Source organism: Triplophysa dalaica, chromosome 3, assembly GCF_015846415.1.
Source record: "Triplophysa dalaica isolate WHDGS20190420 chromosome 3, ASM1584641v1, whole genome shotgun sequence".
Taxonomy (NCBI): Eukaryota; Metazoa; Chordata; class Actinopteri; order Cypriniformes; family Nemacheilidae; genus Triplophysa; species Triplophysa dalaica.
Window position 1 is genome coordinate 9,818,747 of NC_079544.1, and position 18,505 is coordinate 9,837,251.

General features: G+C 37.7%; 1 protein-coding gene across 4 annotated transcripts; it reads left to right on the forward strand.

Annotated features, from left to right (window-relative positions):
* The first annotated feature begins 458 nt into the window (after positions 1-458).
* Positions 459-17,154, forward strand: slc12a7a (solute carrier family 12 member 7a). Of its 4 annotated transcripts, XM_056742874.1 has the most exons (26): positions 459-878; positions 3,312-3,397; positions 5,431-5,562; positions 5,741-5,887; positions 6,112-6,166; positions 6,261-6,391; positions 6,582-6,796; positions 7,084-7,265; positions 7,523-7,690; positions 8,361-8,459; positions 8,579-8,636; positions 8,751-8,928; positions 9,158-9,276; positions 9,785-9,883; positions 10,111-10,230; positions 10,829-10,933; positions 11,027-11,195; positions 11,292-11,487; positions 12,455-12,624; positions 12,708-12,839; positions 12,934-13,041; positions 13,193-13,294; positions 13,968-14,137; positions 14,252-14,266; positions 15,577-15,710; positions 16,113-17,154. In XM_056742874.1, the coding sequence occupies exons 1-26, from the start codon at positions 755-757 to the stop codon at positions 16,202-16,204; spliced, it is 3,306 nt and encodes a 1,101-aa protein (XP_056598852.1). In that variant the 5' UTR covers positions 459-754; the 3' UTR covers positions 16,205-17,154. The 4 variants fall into 4 exon arrangements, with proteins under 4 accessions (XP_056598852.1, XP_056598853.1, XP_056598854.1 ...); XM_056742875.1 differs by lacking the exon at positions 14,252-14,266; XM_056742876.1 differs by lacking the exon at positions 13,193-13,294 and having other exon boundaries at positions 460-878.
* Positions 17,155-18,505: the final 1,351 nt, after the last annotated feature.

An 18,505-nucleotide genomic window follows, 5' to 3' on the forward strand; every position in this document is an offset into this window, starting at 1 on the left:
GGTTTTTCCTGTAAATTAAGCAAAGTGTCAGGACCCTTATCAGCCAGTCTCACATGGCCAATGGACATGTTGTCTGTGCTTATCCATCATTCATGTATATACAACACACCCTTAAACAAAAAGAGAACATGCAGGATTCACTGACCCATTTGAATCAAATTGACAAAAATATTTGGAGTATCTGTCTTATCAACATTTCAAATGCAAGTTCTGTGAAAGAATGAACCGCACTTTAAAGACGTTTCCATGACAGACTTGTCAGGAAAACAGAGGCAAAGCGTTTATTTAGAGGTTTACTTCTGCTCCTAATGGTTCCTGTGAATGGTGTAATTGTCCACATGTTTTCTTTTAGACTGGGAGTGTTGGAGGGGGTGGGGCAGGGAATTGGGCTGTGGTTAAGGAATGCCACATTGTATTGATCCTTTTGTTCCCATCACTGTGCACCCTCATGGCTTAAGCACTGCAAACAATTGCCAGTAAACATCGCTAGCCCTCGAAGGAACAGTGAGAAGAGCAGTTAGCAAAAAAAACAGGAAGCACCAGGTCTGTGGCAGGAGAGAACAACGTCAAGAGGGAGGAGTTGTGGAAGCTCCTTGTTTGGTGATAGAGATCACGTGGGCTACTCCGTCTGAACAGTTCACAACAGTTGTGAAAAGTTAAGAGAACTTCGAACTTTGGAAAGCGAAGAGGACTTGGGAGAAAGAGAGAGGAAGTCTCAGGTAGCAAAACGTGAAGCACATGGTGTGAAGGAAAAATGCCCACCAACTTTACAGTGGTGCCGGTGGAGGATAGCCCGCTATCAGAACAAGGCAATGATGAACAGATCCTAAAAGAAGAGGACAAGGAGGGGCCAGAGCCAGCGGCTGAACCCTTTTCAGGTGAGAACTTTCTGGGTGGAAGCATACTTTGTACTAAAGTTAGAAGAGTCTGCCTAAACATGCCCACAGAAAGATAAAACTTTTTGTCTTTTTAAAGTCAGTTTGAAAAAGTTTTGTTCCTTTAAATTGTAGCTTCTAAGTTTGAGTCTGTGCGTGCAAGTGGCATGTTTACTACCATGCCTTTGTGAAGTCATCTTCTCCTGGAGTATAAACAAAGTGGTGATTTCCTGGTCACTTTTTATCCCTTTTCCTGTTTCTCCAGATTCTATATATGAACTTAGAACGAGTTGTGCTGGTACAAATACTTCTGTGCATTTCTTTTTTATTCAGGCACTAGATCTCAAGATGTTTTTCTTGTCCATTTCATTCTAAGTTTATCTCAATAAGAGTCATCTCATTGGCATCTGGAACAGGATCAGGTTTCGCTTGTTGCGTAACTTGATGTTTAATTTCTTTTATTCAAACTTTAGGACACATTTGTATTGGGCGTAACTATCATAGCGTTTATATCCATTTACATTGAAATTGCATTATCCAGTTGTTTTTGTTGTTGTTGTAAGTACAGAGCTGGTCTGGCTCATTATGACCCCCGCCTTTAATTTGGCCAATTTACAGCCTCCATGAAAAACAAAAGTCTAATTGTGTATAGTACCCTCAGGGCTCTTGGGACATTTTGCACAGTGACTGTATCATCAGCTGGTTTTAAAGCTCTCTTTAAACGTGACCATATTTATAATGAATCCATATTATAGGACTTTCTTTGGCTAAGTTTGCTAAGAATGTGGGATGATAACTATGATTTAAAAAAGTTACAGTTTAATCCCTTTGGGGTTTTAGTATTTACATAAAATAAATGTTGCATGTCACACAGAGAGAGTCTCTGAGTTCTCAGGAAAAGGATGTTTTTGAAGCCTTGAAAGTGTTTTACTACGTTGTCATTGTTTTGTTCATCAGGAAAGACAGACGGAATTACATCTAATATAGCCTATGTCTGGGAAAAACACACTTCCCAATAGATTACTTCTAAACAAAGGTTCAGGAAAAACTTTTTTTAGTTGATCCTGTCAATCATATTATTAGATTATATAAACAGCTGTAGAGTCTCCAGCTATTAGGCAAGGCCAATCTGTTTGCCATATTTTATTGAATGAAGTACACGAAACTGTGAAAAAAGTTTGTTTTAATCTCTCAAATCTCCATTTTGTTTTAAAAATCCATCAAAATGTTACTTATATGGCCACTGTTTTTATTCGCCTCTCTTTCTTAGAATCTTATTTAACAAAAACAGTGCCTGCTAAAGAACAGACTCCTCTTGTCTCGTTTCTCTGTGAAACATTTCCGTTAATATACAAATGAGGTAGACGTGTATTTCGTTTAGCAGCAGATAACTGGCTTTTCTAAATAAGGAGACTGTGACGCAAATCTCTGTGCTGCCAAACTTGTACTTAGGGTGAAAGGAATACATCATTCACATAAAAATTCTGTCATTTACTCTCATCGAGATGTTCCAAATCTGTATAAATGTCTTTGTTCTGATGAACAAAGAAATATATTTGAAATAATATATTGGACCCCGTTGACTACCATAGTAGGAAAAAATACTTTAAATATATTTTTTTATAATCTTTTATGTTGAACACAATAGAAGATGTTCTGAAGAATGTAGGAAAGCAAATGGTTCTGGGGCACTTTTGACAACCATTTTGCCTGCATGGTATTCAATGGCGGTCACAAGTTATGTGGCGGTATCTTTCTCTGTGTTTAACCAAACAAAGATATTTCTACAGGTTGAATAATTCATGACTGAATTTAAATTCTTGGTTACACTTCTCCTTTAAAGACTGGTTCACAGAGCACCGAAAGTAAAGGGTTCCGCCTGTTTTGGCATTACTAGTGTTCGCAGAAACATCAACAGTCTGGTATTGGTGATGTCATATCCACTATGTCCTGGAACAACAGAAAGAGAATGAAAAAAAAAAGGTATTAAAATTGCAAAATGGCTAAAACAGAAACATGTGCACTTGAAATCAAACACTATCTTGGAAGACGGTAAGCATGAATTCCCTATGGCACAGTAAAACCCCTGTTCGCAGAAGAAAAACGGGTTCTACTGCAAATAAAGTATGGATACTTTCATTGTCATTGACACACACCATCAAAATATCATGACAATGCAAATGATTTTAAAATGACAGAAATGTTTTATTGAACATACAGCAGTGAGTTATGTTTGACCCTTGGAATAAAGTTAAGATGGACATCCAACCCATACCAGTTCCGAATGTTATGTCAGAAGCCACATCAGAGTTGGGAGACACAAGGTGACACTGGAAATGGACATGGCTTCTGATGTCACACTTGGATGTGGGCGCGGATGAACATCATGTGAACTGGAACTAAAGAAATATTTATTATTGTTTTATCACTTGCCAGGAGAGGAAACCTCAAGAGAAACCAGCTCCTTAATCAGCACAGACCACGATGGCAGCATCTATGGAAAGAACATGGCTCTCTATGAGGTAAGTTTAAAACGCAGCTATCATTATTTAAGCACACAATATTACAAAAACTGCAGAAGCTTAAACTGCAGCTCTCTTAGGACACCACTGGAGAAAAAACTGCCATTTTTATGCGAGTGTATAAGAGTATCAACTAAAGTAAAAAAACGTATTTACTGCATTGTTTACCACTAAACAACCACATATATGATTGACTTGGAAAAAACATATCCACTTGACCACTCCGGAGTGACATATCATAGGCGTATGTAACAGTCATTCTTAACGAAAAATTGCCCCCCTCCAATGAACTGGCACAGTTCGCTACCATGATTCTTTGTGTGACGATGGCACCTCCTTATGGGCACGGTGAGACTGTGCAGAAGTGCCTTACAAGAAAAATTTGTTGTGGTCCCCAACACGCTTTGTCTCTTTAAATTTCAGACTCAGGGCAGTAAAACTTTCAAAATAATCGGATTTAGAGATCCAACAAAGGCAATCGATGTGACATCAAAGCACCGCGAGGGTTACTCAAAAGTATACAGTGCAGCACATAGAGATAAATAATTAGTTGCCGCATTCAAGCACTCCATGCACGTAGATGTCCACCATCTTTGAAAGGTCCACTGACGTCACTCACAGTTGACTAGAATGCCCCAACACTGCGCTGCTCAATTTCTTACCCTCATGTTTGGTATGTTTTAATTTTTATTTATCTATTTATTTTACTTTTGTACATTTCAATCTTTCTCTATGTTCTATGGTGATGAAATGAACATACTTTTTACATCCTGTTTGCATATGAATACTTTATTTACTTTGCATAGGAAAATGTTTACTTAAGTTTTACCTGTATGTGAACATGTCTTATTGTATTTCTTTGAAGTTCAATAAATAAAAAACACTGTGCTGCTCAGAGAAAACAAAAAAAGACTGCGCTGCTCCGCCATGGCTCTGAAAACACGGTGATTTAAATTCCCTGAAAATGGGATAACCTTTCGTTGTTGTCATGTGTTAGTCTAGCAGATATAATATTTGAGCTTAGACCACGAAAAATATGTTTTCATAATCATACACCGTCTGCTTTTTGAGTGTTAATCGACCGGCTCGCAGCCTTCCAATATGGCAGACTACCTACAAGAGGATATGCATTGACGTCACTTTCCCACAAGAACATGTCAGGACAAACCCTGGGACAGTTAGCCTGGGTGGCAAAAAAATCCAGCAAAATGGCTGAGGAGAATAGGAGAAACAAAGAAACCGCGACTAAAATAAAATATTGTACTAAAATAAAAACGGCTGGACTCAACGGTGATTCTTACGACTTCCATACGACTAACAAAGTAATTCGGTGTCCCTGGTGCTGAATTGCGTTTCCTGATATTTTAAGCAGTTGTGTTTTGCCAGTTGGGGCTAGAAATGATACAGCTACGGCCGGAAGTGATGCAAAATCTCGCCATAAAATAACAATAAATTTGCTAATGCCTACACCTACCCCAACACTACACCTAACCCTCACAATAACAAGGAAATATAAATTAACTGTTGTCAGCGTGATAAAAATTGAAGTACGCATGCCCAGTGGAGGTAGCTGTATCGTTCTAGCCAAAACCTGTTTTGCCACCCAAGGGGGTCCTCCGGCGTGCTCACGTGGTGTAGTGACAACACGTAGATACCCTCTATAGGGGCCCATAGAAACAGATGCTAATGCGACATCTATTTATCTATAATGCAGCATGGTCTCGAAAATGCTCTCGCGGTACTTTGATGTCACACTCTGATCACCATTCGCGACGTTGCGTGAATGCACCTGAAGTGTTAAGGAAAACAATGATGATGCATGAATGAGTGAGATGTTTCGACAAAAGCTAATCCATACAAGAATTGTCTATACTTTTTAAGATGTGTCGTTTTTTGGAAGAATAAAAAATTCAAAATCTAGAACAAAATGTGCTGGCATATTTCTGTTTAAATAGTATTGTATATGAGACCGCTTTCAATTGTGTCTGAATTTTTTAAATGTCATATATATATTCCCCTTATGTATTTAACAGGAAGAGATGGACAGCACTCCAATGGTGGCGTCTCTCCTCAACAAACTGGCCAACTACACCAACATTACTCAGGGGGTCATCGAGCATGAGGAGGCTGAAAGTGAGGATGGTATCAAAAGGGTTACTGTTAATGTGAGTCTCCAACCAAACGCAGCTGACTTCCACTGATATCATTTAAAGTTGTGGCATCTCATTTAGAGATGACTGTGCTCCAGATACATTCCTGCATTCCCACAGCTTCTGTTGGCACTTTACTGGTTCTTATTTGTTCTGCCAAGCCTAAACGTTTTCTCTGGCCTTCTGTTCAAAGGGCCCTCAGATGGGCACATTTATAGGCGTGTACCTGCCCTGCATGCAGAACATTTTGGGTGTTATTTTGTTTCTACGACTCACATGGATAGTGGGTACAGCGGGCATCATGGAGACTCTTGCGATTGTCTTCATGTGCTGTTCTTGTGTAAGTTTTGCCACATTATTTATATTATTACATATTGACCCAGATGGATAACAGGGATGAAGGGACCAATATTGACTATATCTTTATTTTCCATGCAAAAAAGCCTAATTTAGTGTTGACACACATGCACACAAAATATACAAAACTTTATCTTGCCTTTATTTAAAACCATCATTTCCACTCTTCAAATTGCATTCATCATTTACCTTTTTTCTTATCCATAGACTATGCTGACTGCCATTTCAATGAGTGCCATTGCAACTAATGGCGTTGTGCCTGGTATGACTTCTATCTTTCACATTTCAGTGTTAAATTTGTGACCGAGTGTTTGTTTTGTTTTAATTCAATATGATAATTTATGTTTAAACTTTAGCTGGTGGCTCGTACTACATGATCTCCCGAGCATTAGGCCCAGAGTTTGGAGGAGCAGTTGGTTTGTGTTTCTATCTTGGCACTACTTTTGCAGGATCTATGTATGTTCTTGGAACCATGGAAATATTCTTGGTAAGCCGATGCTTGGTGGTCCACTACAACCGTTATCTTTTACTTTGGCACTACAGAACACCTTGTGTTAGCATTAAGCCAACTCAAGTTGCCAGATTCAGTCATACCAAGATTTCATATCACCTCTTTCATTTCAAGCTTATTGCTCTCTAGACATGACCATAATTTATTATTCCATTATTTATTACAGACATACATAATGGGCAATATCAATGTGTTTCGAACTGTCGATAACAACATGCGTTTGTATGGGACCTGCTGTTTAGTCATCATGACACTGGTAGTGTTTGTTGGAGTAAGATATGTCAACAAGTTGTCATTGGTCTTCCTGTCCTGTGTGGTTCTGTCGATTTTGGCCATCTATGCAGGGGTCATTCAAACCACCATTAAGGCAAATGACTTTAAGTAAGTAGTGTTTTGTATTTGAAATACCAGTACTGTTGTAGCCTGTTCACCCCATGAACCATAACAATTTGGCACTGTAGCAATGGCAAAAACATAGGTTAAATTAAATTAAGCAGTAAAACACAGTAGTGAAGCTTTTGCCATTGCATAAAAGTTAATTATACACAGATGTTTGACTGTAGATATGCCAAAACAACTTGATCATTTGAACTTTGTACAAATGATTTGAGCACATATATTAGATGCTTCTATTAATTATTTCTATGGTTTATTTTGTACATGCACAGAATCTGTCTACTAGGCAATCGCACCTTGCAACATCAAAAGTTTAACAAGTGTGAAAAGTCAGAACTGTGGGAACACTTTTGTGAGGGTAAATTGCTGAATGCAACATGTGATGAGTACTTTGTGAATAACAACGTGACGGAGATTACTGTCATCCGTAGCATGCTCAGCGGGATAATATCAGGTAAATACTCAAGTAACTCCTTTAAGTGTCAATCAGTAGTTGAGGATAATCATATTTCTACTTGCACAACTTTCCTGTACCAACATTAATGCGCCGTAATCCAGAGATGCATACATAAAATAACACTGCAAACCATAAAAACTAATGAGAGATTATTTCAAATCTAAAGTATATCATAAAGCTCCATGCAAGTAGTCCATCAGCGCATAGATACTCGCAACCATCTGCTTAACTTTGTGCTTCAAATGTTCTCACAGAAAACATGTGGGGACACTATGCCCCAAAGGGGATGAAAATGGAGAAGGACGGATTGAGCTCAGTCCAAGCATCACCTAACACCAATGACATGTCAAGACCTTATGTCCTTCATGACATTACCTCCTATTTTACTATTCTGGTTGGAATCTACTTCCCCTCAGTTACAGGTAATGTTATTGATTTTTATTTGGGGGTAAACTATGTGATTACTTACCCTACTGCCAATCCACACTCATATGCTGTTATTTTTCAATGGATCATAAAAGGAATATTTAAAGAATCTTCACAACTTTTTATATTTGTTCACTATGGAAATGCTGTTATATAGAGAAGATGTGGGTTTTGTGGAAGAATTCAAATTAGCAGAAGTTTATTTTTTGGCTGACTGTTGTGGTGCTAGATGGCCCTATGACCTCATCATGAAATGTAAATGCTGCTTTCAAGACAACTCTGAAGTGGGTTATTTCCCACCACAAATGCGAAAGTAACATCTTTACTAACATTAAAAGTATTTAGTAACATTAATGTTACTGATGATTTAACAGCATTAAAACTTAACAACTGTTAATGTGAGAAGAGCACTGTTCCACAAATAATTTTTGGGTTGAAGTGGGAATTATCACATTTTAAATTCCTGCCGCTTATGCTGACTTCACGTGTTCTTGGAAATTTGAAACTTCCCACTTCTGATGTCATGATTCCGAGCTGGTTGAGTTTGTGTGTGCTTTGTTATCGGAATGTACAATGCAAAAACACTGTGACCTTTTTTCTTGTCTTTTTATAAAGACATTCATTCCAACATTCCAAACATGTTTTGTTTTGCCCTGACTTTCACAGGAATCATGGCAGGGTCAAACAGATCTGGAGCTCTCCGAGACCCTCAAAGATCCATTCCCACGGGTACAATTCTGGCCATACTAACCACCTCCTTCATCTGTATCTTTTTTGCTGCATTAATCGACACCTCTAGGCAAAGAATTCAAACACTGCCTGTCCCGTCATTTTTTTTCACCTGTTTCTTGAAGTCAGATAAACCCCTTAATTATGAGAAATAGACATTTCCTCTGCGGTTTTATTTGGAGCGTGTATTGAAGGTGTGGCATTACGAGACAAGTAAGTGCGGTTTTATAACAAGAACGCTAAATCTGCATAAATAAGACCAACAGTCACGTAATTTGCCTGCTCTTCACCTGTGTCTGGGGTTTTGCACGCTTGCTTTTGTTATAGGTTTGGAGAGTCAGTTAAAGAAAGGACTTTAGTGGTTGGAACACTTGCCTGGCCATCTCATTGGGTGATTGTCATTGGCTCATTTTTCTCTTGCTGTGGGGCGGGGCTACAGAGCCTTACCGGTGCCCCCAGGATCCTTCAGGCTGTAGCACGAGATGGCATCGTACCTATCCTGCAGGTAACAACATGTCATTGTTTTCATTCTGTAAGCTGATACTACAGTAACTCATATTTAATTCTCCCATAGTGCATGAGTTCCTGTTTGATGTTCAGTATAGTCATCTTGATGTATGGCTTCTCTACATCGAAGCTCATATGTTAAATCATTGTTTATCTTTCATTGTGTGAGTACTCCATTAAATAAAAGGGATTACCCAGGACTAACATGATTTATGTCTCTCTTGTAGGTGTTTGGTCATAGTAAACCCAACGGTGAGCCAACCTGGGCCCTGTTGCTCACTGCAGTCATCTGTGAGATTGGGATCCTCTTTGGTTCTCTGGACGCTGTCGCACCTATCCTGTCAATGTGAGAGTTGTTTAAATGTTTTCTTGCCTTAACATTGTAATATTGATTATAAGGAACAGTTCATCCAAAAATAAAATTCTGTCTTCATTTACTCACCCTCAAGTTGTTTCAAATCTTTATATGTTTTTTTTGTTCTGATGAACACGTTTGGGGGAATGCTTTGTCAGCAAACAGTTCATGGCCACACTTGACTTCCATAGTAGAATTTTCCATTATTAATTGCTTTATTGATTTTTTTGTTTCTATCATTCACAAAAGAAGATATTTTGAAGAATGTTGGACAGCAAACCTTTCAAACAGTTTTGACTACCGTTGTCATTTTCCTACTATGTTAGTCAACGGTGGCCCAAAACTGTTTGGTTACAAGCATTCTTCCAAATACCTTTCTCTGTGTTCATCAGAACAAAGAATGAAGGAATACAGTTTTGGAACAACTCGAGGGTGAGTAAGAAGTTTTGTTTTGGGTGAACTGAACCTTTACTTGGTTTCTTGTTCCATTTACTCACAGGTTTTTCTTGATGTCCTACCTCTTTGTAAACCTGGCCTGTGCCGTCCAAACACTTCTTCGTACGCCAAATTGGAGGCCAAGGTTCAAGTTCTACCACTGGTAAGTCACACTGTATAATTACCAGAGCAATGTGTATACCATTACCCTAATAGCTTGGTTTAGTGCACATTCTTTGTAAGACATGCTGTAACATGGCTATTGGTTTTTCATTAACCACACAATGGTAGTTCCAACTGCATGTTAATTGAGGTCGAATGAATCAAGTTAATATTTGCTTTCTGGAATTGCCATTCAATACACTTGTGAACTTTTTTATATATCTGCAGGTCTATTTCCTTCCTTGGGATGAGCTTGACTTTGTCCCTCATGTTTGTCTCATCTTGGTATTACGCTTTGGTTGTTATTTTGCTTGCTGGATGCATCTACAAGTACATAGAATACAGAGGGTAAGTGAGAGTTTGTATGATTCACTTCACAATATGCTCAGAAAAACCAACTGCATTTATTATTCTTGGTTAATGTTTAATTATTCATATAAACGTATTGTTGGTCATTTACAACATTCCTAGGTTTGTTATTCCCTGATAACACTTTCTTAAACTGATACCAGGCTGCAGTAACTGTTATCGACATTCATCTTGTCATTTATCCGATGTCTCTTTTCTCTTGCTTTTCTCTTTTCAAAATGTCTAACAGTGGCTAAATTATTTCAATATTTAATATTTTATGACAAGTATTATGAAAGAAAAAAGTCATATACCAAAAGGATGCCTTGAGGATCAGTAAAACATAGGGAAATTTAGTTTTATTTCTGGTGAAATATCCATTTAAAAATCTCTTTAAAATGTGTAGGATATTCCCTAAATAACTATACTTAAAGAAACATTCTGACCTACGTTTTATAAAATAATGTATGAAAGTGTTAAAAATGGTTACTGATTGACTCATGTTTAAATAAGACTTGCTGGATTATTAAACTTTATCACTCCATGTTGTGTATTAGCTAAGAGGTCATTCTTCACCATTTATTTCTCCTAACGTTAGGGCGGAGAAGGAATGGGGAGATGGGATCCGAGGATTGTCACTTAACGCAGCCCGCTACGCTCTCATTAAACTTGAGGAGGCACCGCCCCACACAAAGAACTGGAGGTGAGCATTCTCACTACTTCACTTTTGTACTATAAACCCCTTCATGATTTATAGAATCCAGGGCAAGTATTTAAAATCTGAGTCTTCTTCCAGACCCCAGGTGTTAGTGTTCCTGAAACTAGACTCTGACTTGGAGGTGAAACATCCAGGTCTGCTTTCCTTTACCTCACAGCTGAAGGCTGGGAGGGGTTTAACCATTGTCTGCTCAGTGCTGGAGGGGACTTATATGGCTCGTAGAACAGATGCTAAGCAATCTGAACAGGTGAGGGCCAAGCTTCTGTATCTGACAGCAGGTTTCAGTTTTTTGGCAAATGTGGTCATCATAATTGCTTATAAACCTGTACATTTTTACTCACAGAGTATCAAAGCAGCCATGGCAAAGGAGAAAATGAAGGGCTTCTGTCACGTCGTGGTGACCTCTAACCTGCGTGATGGTTTCTCTCAACTTATTCAGTGTGCAGGCCTGGGCGGCATGAAACACAATGCAGTGCTACTGGCCTGGCCCGCTAACTGGAAACAGTCTGAGAGCTCCCTCTCCTGGAGGAACTTCATTGGTGGGTGCACATCATTTTCTGATACTGTGGTGGCAGAAAGTCAGATAATCGGCTTAAAGAGTTACAGAGTGGGAAGGTCAGGAATTATTAATGAAGATTATAAGACTTGAAACTGTGGCAAAGCTTTATTATGACTAAACTGTTATTCAGTATTAGTAGAAAGGAAATCGGCTAAAAGAATATCCCTTGAAGTTAAAGGGTTTTGTGCCCCATAGTTAAAGCTTGTTTCTTTTTAGGCTGTTTTGTTGACAAAATAATATTTTAACATACTCATGTAAAACTATTTATTTATGTGAAAAATGTATAAAAAAATGTGTGTTTTTTCATTCTAAGGGGCCCCTAATTAAAAAAAGTAACCTCATGCATTTATATTCAAAATAATGACTTTTTTTACAAATTGCTCCTTTTTTATAAACATGATATTACAAAGGTAAATGACAGACATTACTCATGTTGTGTGTGATGCTTGTAGTTGGGATAAAGTAAACATCTGTGAAGTATTTTTTTACATACATTTATTGCTTTAAAAAAATGCTGTGGGTCTATCAAGCCCGTGAACGCTGCTCTGCAAAATATGACTTTCTTACCTAATATTTTTGTCTTGTTTCCAGTGTAAATGGCTAAAAAATTTCTTGATGAGCAAAATTACCTTAGAAGATAAGTTTTGTTTTTAGGTCATAATTCTGAAATTTCAGTGAATTTGTGCTATAAACAAGGCAAAAAAAATTAAAACCTTAATTCAAGATTATTTTTCTAACCCCATTGGCAGGTTTTTTGTTTGTTTAAAGATCAAATTCACTTAAAATTTCATATTTTTTGTCTAAAAACAAGACTTTTTTGACATTTATATGGAAAACAAGACAAAAATACTAAGTCATTTTTTGCAGTGTGGCTGAAAACAACAACACCATACAAGGGTTAATGGCTCAGCATGACTGATTTCTTGACTGATGCTTTTGCCCCTAAGAAACCATCAGTGAGACAACAGCTGCCCACCAGGCCCTGCTAGTGGCGAAAAACATCGAGCACTTCCCAACAAACACAGATCGGTTAGCCCAGGGTACCATTGATGTCTGGTGGATTGTCCATGATGGTGGTCTGCTCATGCTGCTTCCATTTTTGCTGCGTCAGCACAAGGTAAAAGACAACAGAATATCTTTTTAAGCAAAGCTGCTCTTCTTTTTCTCATCTAATTCCCTGCCTTAAAATCCTTTGTCTAGGTTTGGAGAAAGTGTAGAATGAGGATCTTCACAGTAGCTCAGATGGATGACAACAGCATTCAGATGAAGAAAGATTTGCAGATGTTCTTGTACCACCTGCGCCTCGATGCTAAAGTGGAAGTTGTTGAAATGGTGATTATTATTTTCATTACCACACAGTGTATTACTTGCCCTACACTGCACTTAAAAAGTGCTTGAGAACTGCACTTTCTGTCATTAACTGTAGAATGCAGGTGATATCTCCGCCTTCGCCTACGAGAAGACCTTGGTGATGGAGCAACGTTCTCAGATGCTGAAGCAGATGCAGCTCTCTAAGACAGAACGAGAGAGAGAGGTAACATATTTTCACCTCCATCTGTTTTTCCGTTATCGTAGGACTGTATATAATTATGTAGAACCAAATTAAGTCATGAGAATATGTCAGGGCTCTTTGTTACACTCTCTCTTAACAATTTTTGGATTGTTTGCTCCGTGGCGACCGCCAGATTCAAAGCATCACAGACGAATCACGGAATTCCATCAGGAGGAAGCCGGAGAAACCGTTGCCCAACAAGTTACAAGTACCAACCATAGTTGTGAACGAGGAGGTAGTGCAGGGGTTTACCTCTCAAAGATCGTTTTCATAATCTCTCTACTCAATACGTATTTTCTCTTCACCTGTGAGGCATAACAGAGCCACAGCTTCTTATTAAATTAGGAGTAGACTTGGATTTATTAGTTCATCGTAAACTGTTTATTTTTTACATTGAGTTACTTATGTAGTTATGAAAGTAGAGGTCAGTGAACGTGACTGTGGCCCTGATGATGTCAGAACTTTGTTTGTAAACCGCACGGCTGCATGTGTTATAAGAGAGCATGACTTTAAATACAGTTTGTGAAACTAATCCTTTTTTCCTACAGTTGTATTTGACATTTATTCATTTTATTTATAAGGATGTTGGTCTCCCACAATAGTAAGTCTTGTTACTAATCCATTGGTTATTTACACCGTGTCTACACCGGATGCGGTGCGGCGTGATGCGACGTGACAAGAGACAATAGAACCCATTATAATTGTATATTTTGTCCACATAAGACGTGGCGACAATCCCATTAAAACAAACCGTGTCGCTTCAAGCAGCGTCCGGTGTAGACACGGTGTTAGTCTATTTAATAGGTCTTTTACTGAAGTTTGTCTCCCTAGGCCCAACGTGGTGTGACACAGCATCTTAAGAGAAAATCAGTTCGTTGTTTTAAACGATGTGTTTCTTACCTCTTCAGGCCCAGCTCATTCATGACAAAAACACTAAGTCCCACGCCACTTTAAATGACAAGGCCAAGACCACGTCCGACCGGGTCCATATGACCTGGACCAAAGAGAAGCTGATCAGTGAGAAGAATCGCCATCGGGAGCCCAACATGGCTGTGCGGGACATCTTCAACATGAAACCGTGAGCCCATTGATTTATAAAGACCGTCTTTACTAAGGCTAGAGGAATCAGGCTAATCATAATTGGGTTTGTCACGGTTTGATGATTTCTGCATGTTTTGTTTTGTTCTTCCAGAGAGTGGGAGAATCTGTAAGTTTCATTTCTGAATCATCCAAGTGGTTTGTGTGCTTAAGAGCTTTTGTTTTGTTTTCATTTGCACATTTATATGTGTTTGTAAACATTGTGTGTTGCATGTGACATGATTTGATGTGTCCCTGTGTGCGGGCTTCTACTGCTTATTGGCTGGAATACACTACAAGACTTTTAAAATCTGAACAGATTTTTTTTAAACTACAGACAATTGCAGACATTTTGAAAGTATCAGATAGAAACACACTAACTTATCAAATCTGCAGACTGGTACAGACTTTCTGCAACAAGTACAGACTTTGGGCAAAATCTGAGCAAAATCTGAGCGGGGTCTTGTAGTGTATTTTAGCCTATAGTTACATTTGTGAGTGCAAAGCATGTTACACATTCTGTGTGTGGGTTTTTTCTGTTTGCATGTGTGTAGCAACACTAACCTGGACCTAACAGCTTATGTAGTTAGTATGAATTGACATGATGCCGTATTCAGTTCTCAATAGCAGAAGTTTCAGGAACTGGTTGGCTAAAGGGACAAAATTGGTACGGTTATCACTGTGTTGCATTTATGCATTACGCATTTGGCAGACGCTTTTATCTAAAGCAATTTATATTGCATTATCCTATACATTTATACATAGGTAAATGCAATCCTTGCTCTTACCACTGAGCTACAGGACAGCCTCTAGACAAATGGTTTTTGCCTTGTTCAGCTTTTGTTTGTTTTGTGTACAGACTTGTTTTACTGCTGACGTTTGTTTTTGTAGATAGTTTTAGGTGTCCTTTTTTTAAATAGCAAAGTTTGCAGCATTGCCACGAAATTTCAGGTTATTTAGTGCATACTTTCAAATATGTCAAACTGACATTCAAAATTGTACCATTATTATAAGCTATTGAATACATAACTTGAGTTATGACAACAGAAATAAGGCTTTTAATGCACTTTTTTTAAGAATAACTAAAGCCTGCAACCAAAGCTTACCTGAACACAGTTCTTCTGCTAATTACTGACATTTCAATGAAATGCAAATCCAATCCTGCACTAACCCATCAAGAAGCACCCACAACACTCTTGTCACTGGTTATCAAATTGTTTAAAAAGATTATAATGGCTTTATAGGACACGTTCATTTTTCTAAGTGCTCTGTATTTCATAAAGCTGTGGGTCTCCTCACAGACAACAGTGCTGAATCTGGACAGGAGTTCAAGCCTGTAATATATTCTGTATATACTGAATGTGTACGTTTTACGCATATCCAAAATTTTTACTTTGTGTGATGATGCTGATTGTCATTGTCTGAAATGATTATTCATAGGAATCAGGCTAACGTGAGAAGAATGCACACAGCAGTGAAACTGAATGAGGTCATAGTCAAGAAGTCTCAAGGAGCCCAACTGGTGCTGTTGAACATGCCGGGACCACCCAAAAGCAAGGGTGGAGAAGAGAACTGTATCCTTTCATGTGAAATGCTCTACGGTGGCAAAGCAACGCATTACTTGAATGGGGCTGTTATGTTGCTTGATTCATACTGGAAAGCATCTTGGCTGATGTTTACATGATTTCCCATTTCTTTTTATGTATAGGGAATTACAGTGTACATGAATGAATGACAAATCTGTCATTTAGTCCCACTCATGTCGTTCCATACATTTATTTCATACAGAGCTATCATATTGCTTCAGCAGATTTGGAATAGTGGTGCGCACATTTTTTGTCTAATTTTGGAGTTTGATGGGCCCAATGCTTTTTCACTTTTTCATTACATTTCAACATATCATTATAACCAGTTGAATGTATGTAAATGATAAAATCAGCTATTCCTTAAAATTCCTTCCTTAACCGTTATGTCAGACATGGAGTTCCTGGAGGTCCTGACAGAGGGATTGGACCGTGTACTGCTGGTGCGAGGTGGGGGCAGAGAGGTCATCACTATTTACTCTTAGCCCCCACGCAAGGACAAAACGCTGAGGACAGTATTTCTATGAGAAGAGGCTGTTCAGTATTTGAGTTCTCTCAAGGCCAGAGCTGGCCAGATACTGTACAGATGGACTCAGGGTAAGCTGTCTCACCCCAGCTGCAGGCCAGCACTGAACATTCACAAAGGGTGAAGGACGAATCCTATCTATTGGGCTGTAAATGCGGTATTTAAAAACCTTTTGAATAGAGCGAAATTAGTTGTTTTATTTCTGAGTCCGAAGCCATTCACCTTTCAGGGACAAAAATGTTGAATCTGGACAGTGTTTCAAGTTTGTAATATATTCTGTATATATTGATCATGTACTTTTTACAAAAGTCCAAAATTTCTAATGAGTTTTGTGTATAATATTAGTTAGAATTATTTTTGTATTGCTTTTAAAATACAGTACAAGTAGAAATAGTGATATGACTTGAATCAAACCAAATGGTTTTTTGTCTGCTGCTATGCAAAGCATTTCATATTCTGCTGTAATACTTCTTTCAGTATGCTGCAGTAATTATATGGAAATGTAAAGCAAACTTAAGCCTAATAGTGTTTAATTCTGCATAGGAAGTCGTTTCTTCATAGTATTAATTTATAGTTGTATTTGAGAATAGAGTGTTGAAGTATGAGAAAAAGGAAAATTAGTTCAAGTAGATCAAATAGACCATATGATTAAACTACTTATTGGGGAAAATGTTTGCAAAAATGATGTCAGAATGCCATAAGAAAGACCGATTTATATTTTCAGACAATGGTTTGTCATGCCAGCATCACAATGTGATTTTTTTATTTTCATGTTTTGTTTGTTTGTGTTGTTTTTGGCATTTTTACCCCTCAGTTGTGTTGTTGTATGTGTCGAGTTGTGATGATGAAAACAAACCGTGACACATTACTACTATGATATTCTTTATTAAAAAAAGGGATTAAAAAACATACATTTTGTATTTACTGTGGAAGCTTTGGTGTAAAATGATCCCAGGCATTAGTGAAATAATTACAATTTTAATTTAATCGTGACTGTAAAATATTGCTTGCTTCCCAGACAGCTATGGCCAGGAAGAAAACATTGGTTCTTGTATGGCTATTTTAGGAGCTAAGTAACTGAATGTGCTTAACATGTTTATTTTCTGTGTTTTACATAAGTGTCTTATTTTTTTTTCACTTGTGTGGTGAGAATGCTAGTACAAAAACACTATTTGTGTAGCGATGCTGTCTTGGCCTTGTTTAAGGTAAAAACCTATTTATTTTTTAAGATAGACCAACTTTATTTTTTATCAGCAGTGCTTTCTTGCATAATTAGAAATATTAAAAATATTCAATTATAACTAAAAGTCTGTTTTGATTTAGTATAATGGCTGCAATTGATTGTCAATTAATATTTTCTTTGACCAATGAGCTAAGAAAAACATCAAGAAAAAAATATCAGTAGTTCACTTTCAAAATAAAATTTCAAGATCATTTACTCACCTTATGTCTTCCAAGATGTTCATGTTTTTCTTATGTAGTCGAAAAGAAATGAAGGTTTTTGATGAAAACATTCCAGGATTTTTCTGCATATGGTGGACTTCAATGGGTTAAAATTACACTTTCAGTGCAGCTTCAAAGGGCTTTAAACGATATCAGACGATGAATAAAGGTCGTATCTAGCGAAAAAATTCAGTCATTTTCTAAATGAAAATGTATATGCTTTATAAACACAAATGCTCGCCTTGCTCTGTTTTGCGATTGCATGTTCATGAAAGTGAACAACTCCTTTAATAGACTATAGTGATGTGCTCTCTACACGAAGGGTTTTTCTGTTCAAGGATGGGGGATAAAAATATGATGGTGGTCTCTGATTTACTGATCATCCCACACAATTTGAACAAAATTTGACAAACATCATACAGGATATAAGGCCACCTTCTTAAACAATCTTAACAAGTAATAAGTTTTAGTCGATTTATGACCAAATATTATGTGGAATGGGATAAAAAAAATGTGATTTTGAAAATTTTGTAATATTTTGAATGGCAACAAGAAAGAAAGGAAAATTATGTTCACATTCCATCTGTGTTTCCCATTTTCTTTGATCCTCTTGAGAAGGAACAAAGATATTGTATAGCTGTCAGCTGAATGTCACACTAGGAGATCTTAAAGCTTTAACCAGTTCAAGCCACTAAATATGGAGTTCCCACACCGTGACAATTCATCTCTTTCAACCTAAAGAGAAATAGTAGGTGGAGTATGCTATTAAAAATAAAAGTTAAAAGCATAAAGCCAGCAAGGATTTACTGCCTGTTGC

Bases quoted from the DNA above. Each gene is read 5' to 3' on its own strand.
- slc12a7a (XM_056742874.1), top strand. From the start codon at position 755: ATGCCCACCAACTTTACAGTGGTGCCGGTGGAGGATAGCCCGCTATCA. The intron at 8,929-9,157 runs GTAACAACATGT...TCTCTCTTGTAG, and splicing joins GCATCGTACCTATCCTGCAG to GTGTTTGGTCATAGTAAACC. The intron at 15,711-16,112 runs GTATCCTTTCAT...CCGTTATGTCAG, and splicing joins CAAGGGTGGAGAAGAGAACT to ACATGGAGTTCCTGGAGGTC.